General features: G+C 35.9%; 2 protein-coding genes across 2 annotated transcripts; both read right to left on the reverse strand.

Annotated features, from left to right (window-relative positions):
• Positions 1-5,946: 5,946 nt before the first annotated feature.
• Positions 5,947-9,950, reverse strand: LOC147845375 (GTPase IMAP family member 8-like). The gene is made up of 3 exons (XM_087243572.1): positions 9,843-9,950; positions 7,644-8,239; positions 5,947-7,538 (listed from the first exon to the last, which is right to left on the reverse strand). Exons 2-3 carry the CDS (start codon positions 8,236-8,238, stop codon positions 5,974-5,976), a joined length of 2,160 nt encoding a protein of 719 aa, XP_087099698.1. The 5' UTR covers position 8,239; positions 9,843-9,950; the 3' UTR covers positions 5,947-5,973.
• Positions 9,951-13,922: 3,972 nt separating this feature from the next.
• gimap (GTPase, IMAP family member) lies at positions 13,923-15,099 on the reverse strand. Its single transcript, XM_087243826.1, has 2 exons — positions 15,063-15,099; positions 13,923-14,971 (listed from the first exon to the last, which is right to left on the reverse strand). Coding segments are annotated over exons 1-2 (927 nt in total). The 5' UTR covers positions 15,064-15,099; the 3' UTR covers positions 13,923-14,045.
• Positions 15,100-20,562: the final 5,463 nt, after the last annotated feature.

The raw sequence follows: 20,562 nt of genomic DNA on the forward strand, positions 1-20,562 counted from the left end.
TCATGTATAATTGTGCAATCAAAATATTTTTTTTTGCTTTTACATTTTTTTTTAAAATCACCAATATTTTAATTTTAAATGTTTAAACGGTAAACTCAATACTGTTACCACAATTACAAAAGGAAAACTAAATATTTCATTAATCACACACTGGACAATTTAAAAATATTTTATCCTGATTTCAGTGTCATGTGGTCTTAGCAGTTATATTCATATCGGCTCTCGGCATCTACATCAATGTGCGCTTACATTGACAGTTTTGCGCTTGAGCACCTTCAAGTGCTGTTTACTGTAACTTAAGCAGCTCCGTGCATGTGAACAAAACCAACCTGATTGGTGAAGATTTCGACGTGGCGCAGCATGAGACGTTTCTTTAAAAATTAGCTTTTAATGTTACGCCTGGCGTTTTGCGCGTTGGTGGGCACGATCACATTGACGCCCTTTATTTAGTCCCAAGGCGTTAAACATAGATGGAAAACGCTTACAATATGCGTCCCAGTGTGCACGGGCCTTTGGCCCCATTATTAATCAGGTTGCCACAGCGGAATGAACCGCCAACTTATCCAGCATATGTTTTACACAGCGAATGCCCTTCCAGCTGTAACCCATCACTGGGAAACATCCATAAACACTCATTCATACACTACGGACAATTTAGCCTACCCAATTCACCTGTACCACATGTGTTTGAACTGGTGAAAAACCCACGCGAACGCAGGGAGAACAAGCAAACTCCATACAGAAACACCAACTGACCCAGCCGAGAACCAGCGACCTTCTTGCTGTGAGGTGAAATGATAAACAATATATAAATATTTTATTTCCTAAAAGTAAAACATTTAATCATTCATGGTTGTCAAAAGCTGAATTATAAAAAATACATTAAGAGTACAACTGGAAAACACATGATTTATGGAAATCACTAAAACGGGAGATTTGAGTAGTTTTCAGACATCATGTTTTTATTAAGTATTTAAGACTTAAAAATAAATAAATTTTTTGAACAAAAAAAATAACCTTTTCATATATCACCATGTGGCACATTGGCTATGTGGCTCAGCAGCACTGTCAACTCACAGCAAGAAGGTTTAAGGTTTAAGTCTCAGCTGGTGCATTTTTGTGTGGAGTCTACATGTTCTTCCCGTGCTGTCGTGGATTTCCACAGTCCAAACACATGCGCTAAAGGGGAATTGATCAACTAAACTGGCTGTAGCGTATGAGTGTGTGTGTGAGAATGAGTGTGTATGGGTGTTTCCTAAAACTGGGTTACAGCTGGAAGGGCATCCCCTGTGTAAAACATATATGCTGGCGGTTCATTCCTCTGTGGTAACCCCCGATAACTAAGGGACTAAGCCTAAGGAAAATGAATGAATATATCACCATTTTTGAATAGAAGACTGTTAAGAGTTGGTGTCAGTTTCACTGGCCACTCAATGGATGTAAACACAAAAAGATATACAGTAGTACTATAATACAACTTATATGCATTAGATGGTTTTTACTATGATTGAAGAGATCATCTTCAAGACAGGACTTTCTGCATGAAATGTTTACAAAATTTTTACTAAAATCAAAGAGAAACAAACGTTTATGAACAGCTGTTCATGTACAGGAGTAGAGGGGAACGAGGTGCAGAGAGGCTGACTTAAACTTGCTCAGTGACCTGTTTACGTCACTAGTTTAATGATGAGGGGATGGGTCGAATATGCCTATTATTGGAAGGTTTGTAAAGAAATGTCAGGCTCCCTTGTTAAAGTATTTTGTAGTATTTTCAAAATACAAAATGCGGTGTTTTAATTTAATCATGTTGTGGCTGCTGTATTTTGTAGTTTATTTTGATACACATAGAACTGATGTATTTGGTATTAAACTAAGGTATTAAAGAGCCAATCTTCCAATTGCAACCCATACTGCCGATCCACCAGGGGACGTCCTTTGCTCTTGAATGTGAATCTGTTCCATGCTTTTGTTTTATTTAGGCATTGTAATAGGTTAATGAACACACTCGAATTAACAGAGCAACAGGATCACCTTTATTCTAGCTGAAAATGTGAATAACTCGCAAAGAACCATGGGTCGCAGAATCCCCTTATAACGTATTTCTTAACGGTACACATTACCTCTCGCCCACTTTTTTTTTTTACACAATAAGTATTCTTTAAACATTTCTCACTGGCATTAAGCCATCTTTAATGTCATTAAACAAAAACAAAACTACTTTTTCTTCATTTTTCTCAGTAGATAATATAAACTAAATTAACAATGTAACTATTAAACATTCTTCAAATTATTCAAATTCAACTGCTTTGTTTATTCTACCAGATCTAGTCCACATCGTCCACATTTTGATTCTCTTTGCCTTTTTTCCTTTTAGGTGTCCATTTGTTTTCTCCTGTCTGCTGTTGTTTTCCTTTGCGCTACCTCTAGAACTGCTGCGCACGCCTCCCCCTGCTGGTGGACTTAAAGCGCAACCATCTCACTCTGGAGCACACTTTGTATAGTTTAAGCTAACGTGATCTGACATTAACTGTTATCTGCGCGACAGTTCTTTATCAAGTACACCAACAACTATCCGATCCCGGTTGTATTCATCTCTATATTCCCCAAATGTACAGTGTTCTGATAAATCACAGAGAGTTCTAATAAAGGTTTCAGCCTTTTCCCCGGGACGCTGTACTCTTTGCAAAAAGCAGGCTCGCTCGTTAATCACGTTTCTATAACCATAGTATTTTCCTAACAATACGTCAAATTTCTTCTTTTCATCTTCCTCATTAAAGATGAATGATTTAATTATGTGTTCAGCTTCATTTCCCATGGTGTAGATTAACGAACTAACCTGGATTTCTCAATCTTTTTTATTCAGTTTGGTAGCACTCCGAAAACGCTGAAAACGTTGTTTCCAGTCAACCCATTCATTTGGACGATGAAATGGAAAACATTCTGGTGGAGTAAGAGCCATTCTTCTGGGGCCGTGTGCTCGTCAAGCACTTCTGACCCCATGTAATAATTTAATGAACACACACACTTGACATAATAGAGCAACAGGATTACCTTTATTCTAGCTGAAAAGGTGAACAACTCGCAAAGCACTATGGGTCGCAGAAACTCCTTACCTCTCAATGTTTTAATGCAGTGGTTCTCAAACTGTGGTACTTGTACCACTAGTGGTAAACGGGCTGTCTTCTAGTGGTACGCAGAATAATCCAATAAGTCATATGTACATGCATATACCCAGATGTATATGCAAAACATATTTCAAAGTTAATCAAAAATGGTTTATATTTTAATGTGATGACATATAACCTGCATTTATGAGGTCCAAGCAGCATTTCCAGGTATTGATGAATACTTTACATTAAAGTACAGCAGTTCTTATGTATTATATATATATATATATATATATATATATATATATATATATATATATATATATATATATATATATTTTTTTTTTTTTTCTTTTTTTTTTTTTCTTTTTAAGAACAGTCACCTACCATTTTTAACTTTTAAAAGCACATTTTAATTTAAATGTAGACATTCAATTTGTATTTTTTTTACATGTAAGCACAGTACATTATTAATGTTTAAACTATATAATGTTTAAACTATATAATGTTTAAAGTGGCTATTAAAAAATAAATATTCTTAATAGTAGTTGTTCATCTGCCCCATTTTTAAACTGTGCAGAGCTGTAGCTGTTTTACTGGGCCTGCTATGCAACTGTATTTCAATACTGCTCATTGTGGTGCACTTGGAGGGACAATTTTTTTCTGAGGTGGTACTTGATGAAAAAACTTTAAGAACCACTGTTTTAACGTATTTCTTAAAGGTATACATATTACAGGCATAAAAACACTTTGAAATATAACAGCGGGATTCCCTTTTTCTTTTAGGGTGGCAGTTGAGTGGTATCCCTTATTGTGGTGGGCATATCCTTTATTTTCACATTCCAATGTTGACAGGTGTGTGTATATATATATATATATATATATATATATATATATATATATATATATATATATATATATATATATATATATATGTATATATATATATAACTATGGTTTCCATTTTTGAGCTGACAAAATTGTTTGAATTTGATAACTAGCTTTTGGTATTATATTTGTAATAATGTCATTTATTTTAAAAAAAAAAAACTTTTCTGTAAAATCCTCAACCACAGATGTGAAATCAGCTGTTGTCAGGCAGACTTTCTACTTCTATGTTGTGATCCTCTGAGTTACGGAACAGATGTGAAGAGTAAACAGCATCCCTCTTTACACTTTTGGAAATAAATGTTCTTTATTAACATCAAAAGAACCTTGTCATTTCACAAATGAATCTTTATGTGGTAAATGCTTCTGCAAAGGAACAGCCTTCATTTCTGTGTGATATATTTAATAACAGAATCTCTAAAATATATAAAATGCACAATTTGCAGCGTCTTACAAATGAAGCATCTAAATATTTAATATTAAATATAAGCTTATCTTTAGAAGCATTTTAACCATAATCACATTTCATATTACACCGACATTTCACAAAACAACAATAACTTGCATGTTCCATGAACACATTTCTTGGCTAGTAATAACAGAAATAAACACATTCAAATAAACTTAATTTTTTTAAACAGAGTACTGAGTATCTTATTAAACAACCAGGTATATACACCTGTCACAAAATTGTCACTCTCATGTGTCATGCTTTACAGCTTTTATCATCAGCAACTAGTGTTAATTTACTAATTTACTAATTTACTAATTTCTCAAACTCTACCAACCAAACAGCATAAACTACACACAAAACTTCACAACAACTCGCTGACAATTAATTTAAACTCCATCATGTAATGTTTGTAGCAAGAATTAACCTGGAACTATGAGTGACAGTTTCCAGAGCCTTCCTTTTTCTGCAGCGCGAGTGCACTCGTTTAACAGCTGCTAAACTCTGCCTGCTCTCCACTGCAGACATCATGCACACCCAGAAGATGCGCCAGCTAGAAATAGAGATTTAAACTTTATATCTGCACTATCAAACTGAAGCGCTCGCAGCGCCCATGAATGAATGTTTTATTTCAAGTGCACAGTCTTTTAATAATTTTTTTAAAATGCAACATTAAAGGATTAATTCCTTTGCATAATTATTATTTTATTGTTTAATTAGGCTTTTAGACATCTAATTTAATTACTTTTGATTATCAAATTATTTATTATTACTGAATAAGTAAATCTTCAGTAAGATTTTATGTTTTTGTTAAATTATAAAAATTCTGCTAGCTATTGCAATTTTAGATTAAGATATGTAATTTATATACACATATGATCTCCCCCTCTCTCTCTCTGCCTGTACTGCTGACTCAACCAGGACAAAATCTAGCATAACTGATAACATTTTAGACAAATACTGCACAGCAAGAGCAAAACTAATTTTAACGTGGCTATAGCAAACAAAGGACTAAACTCACTATGATTTGACATTTACTGTGGCTGTTTGACCACATAATTTAATTGAGACATTTTAGGTGAGAATGTAGTGGTTTAGATCGCAAACATGGGGTTTGTTTATTTTTGGGGTTTGGATGATTTTGGAGACTTTCAGTGCATCAGTGACTGATCAGTCTGATTTTGCCCTTTCTACAGCACTTCTCTGATGGACATGAATTCAGGAGGATAATGGACGTTGGTGTATATGTATACTTTTGTGTGTCTACCCTGCTTCCTATGAAGATGCAGGATGGTAGCAAAACCCTGGTGGTAATAGTTTGTTATATGATGTATAAGCAAGCACATGCGCCAAATACAGATAAATTATACTGTAAATAATCATAGAATACACACACACACTTTAACAGTTTATTGATAATATTTAAACAGGGTTTATGCTAATATTATGGTTTTAACCTGCAGTTGAATTCCCCCAAACCCCCCTTCCACCCCACCCCGCAACAAAAAGCTCCAGAATTTCACGACCTTACATATTATGATCAGTTTGGATAGATTTACAGACAGCTTCAGCACAAACTACACCTACAGCTGAACCTACAACTCCACCAGCAGCAGCTCCACCAACAGCAGCTCCACCAGCAGCAGCTCCACCAGCAGCAGTTCCACCAGTAGCAATTCCTGCGACAGCAGATACAGCAGCAGCTCCACCAAAAGCAGCTCCACCAACAGCAACGCCTGCAACAGCAGCTCCAGCAGCAATTCCAACAGCAGCTCCAGAAACAGCTCCACAACAAGCTCCAGAAACAGATCTACTAGTAACTCCACCAGCAGCAGCTCCAGCTGTCCCTCCAATGACAACTCCACCAGCAACAGCTCCAGCAACAGCTCCAAGTGTAGTTCCACCAAAACCAACCATACCAATAACACTTCCAGCAAAAACTCCACCTACAGCAGCTCCACAAATGGCTCCATCAACAGCTCCAGCAATAGATCTACTATTTACTCCACCAACAACAGCTCCAGCTGCAGTTCCAATGACACTCTCACACACAGCAACTCCCACATAACCTCCACCTATTATTGGAGCTGCAGCAAAACCTCCAGCAACAGCAGCTCCAGCAACAGCTCCACCAACAGCTCCTTTCAGTGTCCCACTTCCTACTACACCTCCGATGGCTCCACCAGCAATGGCTCCAGGAACTAAACCAGCAACTCCACCAACAGCAATCCCAGCTACAACAGCTGCAAAATAAAAAAAACGCTTGTGCTTTTTAAAAAACTTCTTAAACCCACGACTTTTGTCTATCTCCTTACTCACTGTGTCCTTTCCTACTATCTCAATCTTATCTTGTCTCCATTTCTCCTTTTGTTGTTTTCTTATCTGTTCACTCTGTATCTGCTCTTCTTCATCTTGTGTTATTATCTGAGCGTCTTCATACATCTGGTTAGTGTAGTGTCCTCCTCCATTCTGCTGTATCATTGAGTCAATCTTCTGCAGTAGATCCTCCACCTGCTCTCTGTTATTCTTATCTCTGTTGTTGAACACATGATATCTGCCTCCACACTGCTGGACTACAGATCTTAATCTACAGTTCTCCTCTATCAGCTTCTCTACAGGCTCTCCATATAACTGATCTCCATGAGTGAAGAGAATGATGGAGTATTTCAACACTTCTTCACCAAACAGCAGCTCAATCATCTGAGGAATCTGTTCCTCCTGTTCAGTGAATCTGTCATCAATTCTGAACACAATGAGGAAAGCGTGAGGTCCAGGACTGGAGATATACACACTTTTGGCGATCTCCTTCATTAACTCTTCAGGTTTCATCTGTGTGTCAAAGAATCCAGGAGTGTCGACTACAGACACAGATCTGCCTGAAACTGTGGTCTGAGCTGCTGAACATTTACTGGTTACTGAACGCGTACTCCTCACAGATCTGAACTCTTTCTGTCCCAGGATTGTGTTTCCAGCTGCACTTTTACCAACACCAGATTTACCCACAAGAACAATCCGTCTGGATTGGAGATCAGAGACACGAGAGACTAGTTTGACGTTTGCTGGTATTTTTCTCAAAAGATTCTCTGCACCTGCTGAATAAAAGAAGTAAAACAGAAACTGAACACCATTTTTAATCTTCGGTTACTGCCAATAATCTTCATAAAAAGTGACTGGATGTAATATTATAAAGCACTCACCCATTGCATCAAGGTAAGGCTTCAGTATTTTTGTAAACAGCATCTTCACTTGTTCACCCCTTCTCTTTTTCTTCATCTTCCTCTTGTTGTTGAACAGATGGTATCTGTGCTCATATTTCTGCACAAGTGTCTTCAGTTCTTCAGTCTCCTCTATGAACTCCTGTATCGTCGTGTTTTCTTCCTCCAGTTCGTCTCCTCTGGTGAACAGAATCCATGTTTTATCAACACGATTTTGACCAAGCATCTTCTCAATCTTCTCCACAGTCTTTCTGTCTTCTTCAGTGAATCTGTCAGCTCTGATGACCAGCAGAAACACCCACAGACCTGATGAACATTTCTGGAGGACCTTCTCATTGATCATCTGCTCAATCTTTTCTTCACTCAGCTTTGGGTCATACAACCCAGGAGTGTCATAAACAGTGACTGGAAACCCATTAACAGATCCAGACTCCATAGTGACATCTTGTGTGACAGATTTGGGGCTTTTCTTTGAGATGAAAGCTTGTCGACCCAGGATTGTGTTTCCTGATAAACTTTTTCCAGCTCCTGTTTTTCCCAGCAGGACCACATTCAGTAGCAAATTATTTTTTTCCATTCTACGAAAAAACAATCACAATTACTTTTTAAATCACAAATGCAACTAAATGATTTTTAAGCCTGAACTATAAATTTTAAAATCAATCTATGAATATTCAGTACCCTGAACATCCCATATAGCAAGGATTAGAGTGAGGATCCTTTTGGGGGCTTGTGACTTAAATAGGAAAAACTCCTAACCATCTGATAAACTGACCTAAAACGACAAACTATTGCTTATAGTTATATTTAAAATATAATATAATATAATATAATATATATTTTCTGAAAAAAGCCAAACATTTTGAAAAAGGAAAAAAAAAAACTTTTAACCAATTATTGTTTGCTATTCTACTGTATTTTACAATGCCAGACACGAGCTGGACAACTCTCCCCACTCTGAGTCACAACACTTGCTATATATGCGAGAACTCCGTCTAGTGTTCACACTTCCTATTTACATAATGATTCAGACTTAACAAATATAATACAGAAACAATTTTTTTTTTAATTCTAAACCTTTAAAAAATGTTTTGGTACATAAAAAAGGTGTGCATATGATAACCATCCGACAAAATAGGCCTTTATCTAGCAAAAAAGTGCTTAAAATGTCACAAAAAATGCAGTATTTAAAGCTCATAATTGAGCTTTAAATGCTGCATTAAAATGAGCATTAAATGAAGCGAATAACTGCAACAAAAAATCCTTTTTGAGGAAAAAAGAACCGCCAGCCCTTTCACCAGACTTTATACGTATACAAAAATATAAGTATAAGTATATTTAAGTATATTTATGGAGACACTTTTTTTTTTTTTGGAACTTAAAAAAATCGTTTAGTATAAGTCACACACACACACACACACACACACACACACACACACACACACACACACACACACACACACACACACACACACACGGAGCAGGGAGCGACTCCCTTCAGATCTAACACGCATGATCGCGTTTATCAAATTTGCTTAAACTAAGCTTTCTAAAGTATGGCTGTATTTCACAAGGATTCTGACACAACAATGCGAAGCATACAGAGAAAGGAGGAAACGACTTCACCTGACACTTTCTAAGTGCATTTACATAAGACACCAATTCTCCGATTTTAATACGATTAAGTTGATACTCTTGTTAAAAGTTTACCATGTAAGCAGCGATACCTTAAAGGACGACCGAGTCACAAAATGTGGAAATTGCAGGAAACTCTGGAGAGCCTGGTGATGCGACATTAATTGTTTTATACCGATTCTTTCCTTCAAAAAGGGCTTCCTGAATCTTATCGATATTTCTTTGCATATTAAACACGCCGGCCACAAAAAAAAAAAAAAAAAAAAAAAAAAAAAATATATATATATATATATATATATATATATATATATATATATATATATATATATATATATATATAAATATATATATATATATATATATATATATATATATAAAGATAAATAGAATATATAGAAGTATATAAGTCACAGCAAATATTAAGGAAATGTGATGACGCACTTCAGAGAAAAATTCAGCTGTAGCGTTGTTGTTGTTGTTGTTGTTTTTTTTAATAAGACTACAGCATAAATTTAACTACAAGAAAATGTAAGGTCTGAAACTTACCTCGATAACGCTTTTCAAAAAATCCCTTTTTAAAATGCGTTCGGGATTTCCGAAAACATTTGCTGTTGTACTTTCCGTTTCTAATTTCTGGCCAACGAATGCTGAAATACCACAAGGGTTGACAATAGCTACCTTTAAAGGTAGTGTGTATGGAAAATTCCAGTGGGTGGAGTTTACATAATACTCACAAGTTACCTTGAGAGTGCATGAATTGTTTGAGCAACGTGAAACGAATAGGATGAAAATAATTTGCTTTCAGATCGTCTCCATTGAGTGCAGATGAGTCTGACATATTGCATGTCTGAGATATGCAGTTTCAGCTTGCAAATATAATCATCTAGAAACTATCGGAGATATATGTGCAAAACATAATACACGATTAAGAATGATTTGTTTTGGCTATAGACTATTTATTCGGAACTATGTTTCCTTGCCTCTGTGTATCAGCTACGAGCACAACTGAACGAGGACATGGGCATTGCTTTTGTTTGCCTAATCTCAAACCGGTTTTTTTTTGCAGGATATCTTTAAAAGAATAACGTGAATTCATACATTGCGGTGTTACAGTATTTTTTCAGGGAACTTTGGTGTTAATTTTCTTGTCACTTATAATCGTCACTGAACTTAGAGTAGACAGACCATTCAAAAATATAAGAGCTAGTTTTTTATAAGTTCAGCCCAAATATATGATAGTCTCCTTTATTAGTTGTATCAGTTATTTAATTTGTTTTAATCTAAAAAAAAAAAAAACGCCAAAAATAACAAAATCATGGCAACAAAAGCACTGCAAAAATGCTATTCTTTTTTTTTATTTATTTTTTTTTTAGAGTTTTTGTCTTGTTTCTAGTCCAATTACATTAAACATGATTAAAGCAAGAAGCATTTTCTAGACAAGTAAAAGATAGTGTCTTTCAAAAATAATGTGTCAAAATGAAGTGAGATTTTCCCAGCAAAATAATCCTGTTTTTCCTTTTGAACTGAGGCAATTTTCTTAGCCCATTAGCAGATTATTTTACAGATTTCTTTTGGGGAAAAACTCATTTAATTTTAACTCATTTCTGAAAATGTAAATTTTTAATTTACTGGTCTGTAAAATGCTTCTTGATTTATTCATTTTTAGATCTTTGTACTAGAAACAATACAAAAACTCCAAATCAGAAAAGCTATTTCTTACAGTGTAAAATCTAAAACAAAATGGCAATTTGTTATTTTACCATGATGTTTATAAAATATTGTGAAGTACTGTGGGGCTCTTTGTTGTGACGCTGTTCTAACAATGGGTAGTTTGGTTAAGCTTCTACTACAAAACATGTATAGGCTATATAGTATTTTTTTTCACAATCAATTTCTGTTGAGAAATACAATGATCTTCAGTGATGTTAACCAGAAGAAACGTATCAGTAACAGAAACATTCAGTTTTCATAAACAATGCATTTCACAAAATGTCTGCTGCAAGCAATCTAACCATGTTGACAATCATAAAATAGCTGGATATGATAAATTAAGAAGATAATCCATTTACAGTAGATTTACAATACCTAATATTAAAAGTGGTCACATCAGTGATGTAAAGTAAAAGCTTGATATGAATATACATCATATGTTTGATTGTTATGAATACATCATGTTTTTAATGGTAGTTAAATAAAGCATCTTCCTTCTATACACAAGTTTATTTTTCAACATATTTGAAATCCTTGGCTCAAAACAAATGAAATTGCAACATTCCAGTATACCTCTATGATGAAAAACCCCTTGAATGAAAAGTTTACCCAAAAATGAAAATTTACTCAGCATTTAATCTCCTCCAAGTGGTTTCAACCCTTGTCCAGGGGTCAGTTAACAACATAACTCGTGACTATCATTTGGAAACAGAATGACGTAGTGAGGAGTGTTTCCCAAAACCGTAGTTTCTCTGTTGCAGATTTGTCATTTAAACCTCATTATTTATAACTAGGTCCACACAGAACCTGCATGTGCAGAAATACACAGAATTCGGCAGATTTTTAGCCCATCGAATCCATTTGTTTACTTGTTTTATATTTATTTTGTTTTTAGATTAATTTCAGTGATATTTTTGACTATTATGAAAATGTTAATTTTATTTATATACAACACAGTTTGTGCAGTAATATTTTCTGTCTTTTAGTAGAGATATTATATGAGAAACTTGCTCTGTTTACCAAATAGGTGGATCTAATTGGACTTGCATTGTAAATATTAAATAAAAGTTAAAAAGATTTTATTTGTTGACTTCATATATAAATTTTTAGTTACGATACTCCTAAAATCATTCCGCATAATTAATAATTTTTAAACTAAATTCTTCAGAGAAATAGCAAAATGTCCGCAGATTCTGTTTGGCCATATTTATAACACAAAACGTCCATAATGAAATAACAACTTCTTTCTATTCAGTTCATGAGAGCAGTTCAGTCTTTTATAAAGTCTGCTGTATAAAAATATAAATATTTAAATATTTATAATTATCGGCCTATATATATTGGCTATCGGCCTCCAAGTCTGAAGAATTATCGGTTATCGGTATCGGCCAAAAAATCTATATCGGTGCATCTTTACTTAAATTGAACTGTAAAAATACTTTGAAAGCATATTCCACCTTAGAGAGAGGAGCGTAATGCTTCTATTATTTTAATCATTCCAAGTTTATATGTTAGAATGTTCGAAATGAACAGGGCATAGGGGGGATAAGTGGGAATAGAACACAGCCAGGAACTATGTTTTTAACTACAGCTAGAGGTGTAGTAGGAAACGTACAAGTTTGCGACATAGTTTGCGAATGCTTGTTGGAACGATGGATTTGGGAAACAACAAATTAATAAACTATTTTGTAATGACGAAACTTGTGACCTTAGTAGGCTAACGATGGTTTCTGGAAACGCACCCCTGAACTGTACATTTTTCTTGTCTCCTTTGTCTGCTACACCCATTTCACATTTTGCATTCTCTACTAAGGAGGTCCTTCAGGAATGTGGTTGAGAACGACTGGTTAATAGACCTACACATAAATTTGTCAGTTTATATATTTTTATTCTCTATTTATTTTTTTGTTATTCTTTAGTATCTGTGTTTTGTCATGTCACCATCATTCTTTTGCATTGTTGAAACATGTCACACAAAAAAACAAAAAAAAAAAAAAAACATACCCATGTAAATACCTGGCAATAAGGGTGCTTTCACACCTGCCTTATTTAGTTTGGTTGAATCGCAGTAGAGTTGGTTTTTCCTCTTAGTACGGTTTGTTTGGGCAGGTGTAAATGCAGCAATTGTACTTAAGTGCGCACCAAAAGCGAACCAAAAAAGATATGGGATATGAAGGAAAAAATTTTGTTGAAAGAACTTTATGAAAAGAAAGAGAGAGAAAGAGAGAGAGAGAGAGAAGGACAAACATTTGTTGGTAATATTTTCACAAGATGACCATGTCACAGTTTAGCTAAATTAATTCACGCCTCCTCCTGAAGTGATGTGCAATGCATTAAAACATTGTTTTCCAGCCGCAGCTGCGCTTAATTATTGAAATGTATAGTTTGTCTAAAGTGATGAATACAAATTATATAGTATTATATATATATATATATATATATATATATATATATATATATATATATATATATATATATATATATATATATAGTAGATAGATAGATAATCTTTTTACACAGTGGCGGGAATGGGCTTCCATAGTATGGCTTAACGCAATTCTTTTATTAAAATCTTCTCAAGTGATTTAATGACATTTGATGTTAGGGCTACTGGCCTAGTCATTATTATCTTGTGGATATAATTACAACATTAGTATACTATGAGCAGGAATACAATCAGCGCAAACGTCCCTCCATAGTCAAAAGTGTCATTTTGTGTCTGCCGGTTTGTTTACTTTTGGGAGTTCATTGGAATTTTCCTGCACATGAATTCTGACCAATCGATAAGCAGTTTAGGAAATATGTTCAACAACATCTGGCCAATGAGAGATGTGGATTTCGTCAGATGACTGCATTTTGGTTCTTTTAACTGGTTCAGACCAAAGCCAGCAGTGTGGTGTGAAAATGACCCAAAGATGGCAGAACATGCAACAATTTATCATTTATTGCCCTTGGTGCGGACCAAATGAAGCGAACTACAGATGTGAAAGCACCCTAAGAGTTCTTTTTGTTTCAGATATTGATCAAATGCAAAATTGATTAGAGATGCAGGCTTTGTAACATGGTAAAGATCTCTGTCAACTTTCTCTCATTAATGCGAGTCTCTTCTGCCTCCAGTCTGGCCTCTCTGAGTTTTTCCTCATAATATCGCCTGTACTCAATCATTTCATTCTTGTTCGTCTCATTCAGTCTTTCTAACTCTTGGATCTTCTCCTCTTTCTCCTGCTGTGATGCTGTCAGTGTTTTTATTTTCTCCTCCAGGATCCTCTTCTCCTCAGTGAATCTGGCCTCCAGTTCTCTCTGCTTTTCCTGCAGCTTCTGCTCATATTCTCGTCTCAGCTCTTCTTCTTTAGTTTTCAGCATGAGCTCCACACCCTGGTAAGAGTCACTGGAGTAAAACTGGCCTCTATTTGCAGTGATCAAGTTCTCCACTTCCTCCAGAAGTTTTAGAACCTGACCACGATCCTCCATGTTTTTATTGTTGAAGACGTGATATCTTCCTCCACAGCGTCTGATGATTTCTTTCAGGTTCTCTTCAGCTTCACCAACATATTCCTCAATAGTGCTGGTCAGTTCATCTCCGTGTGTGAAGAGGATGATGGTGTGTTTATCTGCTCCTTCTCCAAACACGGCTCTGATTTTCTCCACCGAGAGTTTCTCTTCTTCAGTGAACGGGCCGAGCTGGATGACCAGGATGATGGCGTGGGGTCCAGGAGCTGTCATATTAATGCATTTACTGATCTCCAGCTTCAGATTTTCCTCTGAAACATTCGTGTCAAACAGACCTGGAGTGTCCACCAGAGTAATTCCTCTTCCAGCCACTTCTGCAGTCTCCTTCCAGCACTCTTTAGTCACAGATGAACCACTTTTGGCAGCTCTGAAGACTTTTCTGCCCAAGATGGTGTTTCCAGAAGAGCTTTTACCTGCTCCAGTCTTTCCCACTAAAACCATTCTTCTCAAAGACACTGACAAAAGAGATCATTTTGATATTATAGATTATGAATTAACTGATTAGAAACTCAATGAAGGTAAAGACCAACCAAGTATCATACTCACTATTAGGATGATCAACAGAATTGCTTCCCCTTCTACCTACAAATAGAGAAGGCAATATTTTGTTAAATAATCATTTAATTAATAAAATAGACAAATAAATAATCAAAAAAAGAGATCAATGGTCAAGCAGCGCCATTTCCACAAGCATTTTTCACTAGGGTTGAGAATCAGAATTGGAATAGTTTTTTATTCCCAACACTAGTGAAAAATCTTTGTTATAAATATTACTTAGTATAACGTTTAAATTTCAATTCCTGTGTGCACATTTTTTTTTTCACTTGGCTATCTGGTATCTTCACAATTGATGAGACCTTGAATAATATTGTAATATTTGTAATAATATTAATAATAATAAGAGTTTTATATATATACAGGGCTCAAAATTAACCTTTTTGCTTGGTAGCACCTGTAAGGCTTGAAGCTTACGCTGCTGTTCTGAACCAATAATCGGAAACAGAAAGCAGTTGAAGGATGGTGTGTTTAAATCCATTAATTATCTGACTCCATTGTAATTAATCCGACTCCATTAAAGTTGTTAACATCGTTGATAAAGAGAAAGAATCTCTATGTCTTAAAGCAGGCAAAGTTGTTTATCAAGTTACATGTTTAAAAATACAGACAGTAGAATGAAATAAACTAGCATACTGTATAAAGAAATTAGCTGTAACATGTGCACTGCTGAGCAACAAACACAGTGAAACTGCCTTTGTTAGCATATGAGGCTACGCACCGGTGTGCGGGAGATGCAGAGTAAAAGCCATTCTCCCAGATCAACAGTTACCTTTCATTATTGTACCCTGAGCAAAGCATTGTCAAACATGAGTGAAAACCAACCCCCAAAACCAGCTGAACATGAGAACAAAGTTGAGGAGATAAAGTGGGGGAGAACATTAACATACTCTCCTCAGGTCATGACTCAGCAAATATATTGTAGATTGAAACACAATTAATCAATGTCTCTGTTGATTTCATCACTACAACACTGAAGTCATAAACTGTCAAATGACACCAAACATGAGTAATCAAAAGTTACAAGTTACAAGTTATCCAAAGGAAGATCACGAGCAGATGAGCTGTGTATGGTGAAGAGCACATGGTTACTGTAAGCAAATGGCAGAGATGTGTATTGAAGCTGTGAGGAACTCTGCCTCACCAGGAGGACCCATCCCATGCTTGAAATGTCTCAGTAGTCCTAAATTAGCATAGAAGAAAAAGTATATAATATTTTCTCAGCTTACACACCGGTGCTCCTAACTTAAAAAATTTAGGCTCATGAGCCAAAATTTAGTTGCACTCACCAATTATAAGCACAGTTACTACAAGTTTTATACAAACAGATTTATTGCATTTGAAATCAACACTAATCAAACTAACAAGCAAAAAAAAAAAAAAAAAAATATTCGTTGAAATTTCGTTGAGACATATTTTCCTCATGCTTGCATATATATATATATATATATATATATATATATATATATATATATATATATATTTATATATTTATATATATATTTATATATATATATATATTTATATATATATATATATATATATATATATATATATATATATATATATATATATATGCAAGCGTGAGGAAAATATGTCTCAACGAAATCCCGTCATCACAAGAAAATACATTTTATAATATAACTGAGTGACCAAAAGATACACGGAGCGCTCATCGGCCCTGCACACACTGCTGGACATGAATGAATCTGTTAACGGTATAACTGTGCTGTTCTCACGAGTGCTGTCTGATATTACACTGATGCTTTTGACACATACTGTACCTTATTATATGCACACGTCATGTTAATAGCAACACCGGGCTTTTTATGATTAGTTGTTAGTTTGTTAGTTTGCTCAGTGCAAGCTCGTTTGTGATGATGTGGTGTTAAATTTGACATGTAGCGGCCACTTGCATGGCAGACAGCATCTGGCGGTTATATGAAGGATTAAACAGAAGCTCTTGTGCTAGATGTGGCAAACAGTTACCTGAAAACTCCATCCCACAGACTTTTCATAGCGGACTTAAAGCCAATGGAAGTCTTTTATCCACTCTTGGAAAAGTGTAGATGGTGGATTAACATTCAGCACATGATCATTAGTAAGATGTGTCATTATTTGTAACTAGATGGTTTCTAAAACAAAATCTGTCTTTACAATGCTTTACAATGTTTCGCGGTAGTAGCTCTCTCTGTCATCTGAAGCCAGAAGGTGCTGAGTGATTGACAGCTGACATTAACCAGTCATTCGCGTTCAGTGCTAGAGCAGTGGTGGGCCAATAAGAAGAGCGCGAAGGCGGGGCAAGCATTACTGACTTGGCATTTACTGCAGCAAGTCGACATGACAACTGTTTTAAACCATTCCTGAGCGCTGCGTTTTACGTTTCAAGTGCAGACAAAGAGCTTAGAGATGCATCCTGCGTGAATGTTTCCTGAATCTGCGCATGTGGTGAACATTTTGCAGTAAAAATTGGTCGCACACAACACTTTTAAGCACTCGCAGAAATGCTCCTGAATATATTTTGAGATCGCCAAAATGGTCGCAATTTCGAGCCCTGTATATATATATATATATACCAAACCAAACGTCTTTAAGGATAAAACAATAACACATTTAAATTCATAAGTTATTCCAAACGAAACAACTACAAACTACTGTTTCTGTAAAAATATGTTCCTGTTTATTAAAATTTTATTTAACATTTTTACCCAATCATCAGTTTATTTTTTCTTAGATTAGTACCAAATTTTGCATTAATACTGAATAATCTAATGTATATGCACAAACATAATATTGTAAAGCATCCTGTAGAAAATATCAATCTAAAAGAGAGATCTGTGATGGGTGTACTAGCTATATATATATATATGTGTTCATTCATTTTCTTGTCGGCTTAGTCCCTTTATTTATCTAGGGTCACCACAGTGGATTGAACAGCCAACTTATCCAGCATATGTTTTACACAGCGCATGCCCTTCCAGCCGCTACCCATCACTGGGAAACATCCGTACACACTTATATACTACGGACAATTTAGCCTACCCAATTCACCAATAGCACGTCTTTGGATTTGGGGGAACCTGAGCACACGGAGGAAACCCACGCCAACACAGGGAGAAGAAAGCACTGACTAATATAAAGCTTTAGGCTACATTTCTTAAAGAATGACTTTAAAGCTGTAAACCCTGAGTGTAATAAACGGGGGATGATCCGGGCTGAGCAGTTGCTTCACTTTAATATAAAAATATTTTCCCACTGGCCACAGGAAACAAGAGTCAAAGGGAAAGCAGCATTCTGCAGTGGATTTGGGAGCAAATTGAAAATCACGCTGCTTGTGCGTACACCGCTTTTTTTTGCCATTATTTTAAACCTAATGTGCTTAAATTTAGCACATTTTATGTGTTACAGGGAGCCTGGGATGCATTAAAACTTTTCCTTGCAAGCAACAATTGGTAGCAAGCGGATATTCTCTCTCTCACGCACGCGGGCGTGGTCAAGCACGAATTTAATGTTTTATTACAAATATTTCATTTCATGCCAATAGGCCTAAATTATTGCCTATATTTTAAAATATATTGCTACACATGTAGCCTATTGAGATGATCTGCAATTTCCTGTTAGCCTTCTCTCTTGCTTTCTTGCAAGCCGTATTATTTGATTATTATGGTTAAATCATTATATGTTTGAACTCTAAAAACAAATCCGGCTCACTTGCTCACTACCTGTGTCTCATTTCAGAGCTCTATCAGTTCTTGTAGTTGCCATAGTAGCACACAACATAAAGCTGCGGTCACAGAGTTTGAGCATGCCATATTCTGTCATACGGCTCTGTGAAAAGGGGCGGGATTAAACAAGCTTATTAAACATTTTAAAAAGCCAGCGATTGCTCCATGTTTTAAATTTCTGAACAGAGAGGTCATGTTCTGATCCTCAATTGGTCTCGCACAGTCAAGTGATGCTGTTACGTTCGCTTGCAGAACGTATTTTGGATAGGTGTGTGCGTTTGTATGTGGGTGTGCCGTTTCATGCGTGTGTTTCAGGTACGAATATGAAAGTAAATCAGTAGCAATACTCGAGAGCTTGCAAATGTAAATGTGAGCACTTGTGATAATAATATTTGTATGTGTAGGTTGAAATGTACACTTACAGCTCTGATGTGAACAGCTGAAATCCTCGATTTGCACACACACACAACAATCCACACACTTGTGTTTTGAATTGGAAGTTGCAGATTAATAGTTGTGCATTTGTAAAATGTCATTCACAAATACAAAGTGACAGACACACGTGTGCACGGCAAATTTGACTGCATCTTTGCTCTACAACCACAGGTCGGCACTCACAACCTCTCAGATTCGTCAGTACAACTACAAATCTCCCGCGCTCTGACTTTTGCTACACATCTCCCGCGATCTCTGTAGCAGAACTCATCTGTGCACTCGCAGATGCAGAGGCGTGAGCAGCGCTGGGCAGGGGAGGGGCGGGGCAGGTGTAAAGCTGTTTGATTGGCTGATGCCTGACCAATGAACAATGCCAGCAGCCAACAGGACTGAGGTGCAAAATAATAATTTCCCACGATTATTTTATTATTTAGGGTTTATTTAAACTCTTTTCTGAAGAGATTCTTGTTAAAAATAATAAATTCTGTGGAAATGTACATACCAGTAAAAGAGCAGCAAAACCAGTTTATTGGCTACAGCCAGCCAATGAGATGGGGCGTTTCTGTTTGTCAGGACACAGGGCAGCTCACGTTGTTGGAGGCCTCGAGCAATCAGAGGGTAAGTTATGATTTTTTAATAATTATCAGTATGTTAATTACTGTTAGCTAAGCTAAGGACTGTGCTGGGTGCTTCTCTTGTTTGTTTCTTATATAAGAAAACAGATATGAGTTATCTAGGAGCTGCTTTCAATCATGTTATATGGTTCTAAAGATACGATTCAACCCACATGAAATAAGAAGTTGTAATAGTATTTATAGTAAACAATATTACGTTTTTGAACCATACTAACTATAATAAACTGTATTATACTGTATATATTGCAGTATCTACAACTTTGTTAATGAATGCAACAGCACACTGTAGTATTAACTAGCATAAACTTTAATGAATTGAAGTATACTTTATATGTAAAACCTAATACATTTTAAAGCAGTTTCATTTCTTTCTAATTTATACATCTACATGCATTACATCTGATTTAGGTCCAGAACTTGCATCCTTCAACATGATATGTGTGTTCAAAGGAAGAGCAACTAGGTGAGTGAGACAGTGTCCATCGCTCGGCTGAGGGTCCACTTTGAGCATCTCATCTGCAGGGTTAAGCAATCGAGGATTTCAGCTGTTCACATCAGAGCTGTAAGTGTACATTTCAACCTACACATACAAATATTATTATCACAAGTGCTCACATTTACATTTGCAAGCTCTTGAGTTACGCAACTGATTTACCTTCATATACGAACGGCATTGGAGGATCTGCATTTTGTGCT

This window comes from Danio rerio, chromosome 3 (assembly GCF_052040795.2).
Source record: "Danio rerio strain M-AB ecotype USA chromosome 3, GRCz13ab, whole genome shotgun sequence".
Classification (NCBI taxonomy): Eukaryota; Metazoa; Chordata; class Actinopteri; order Cypriniformes; family Danionidae; genus Danio; species Danio rerio.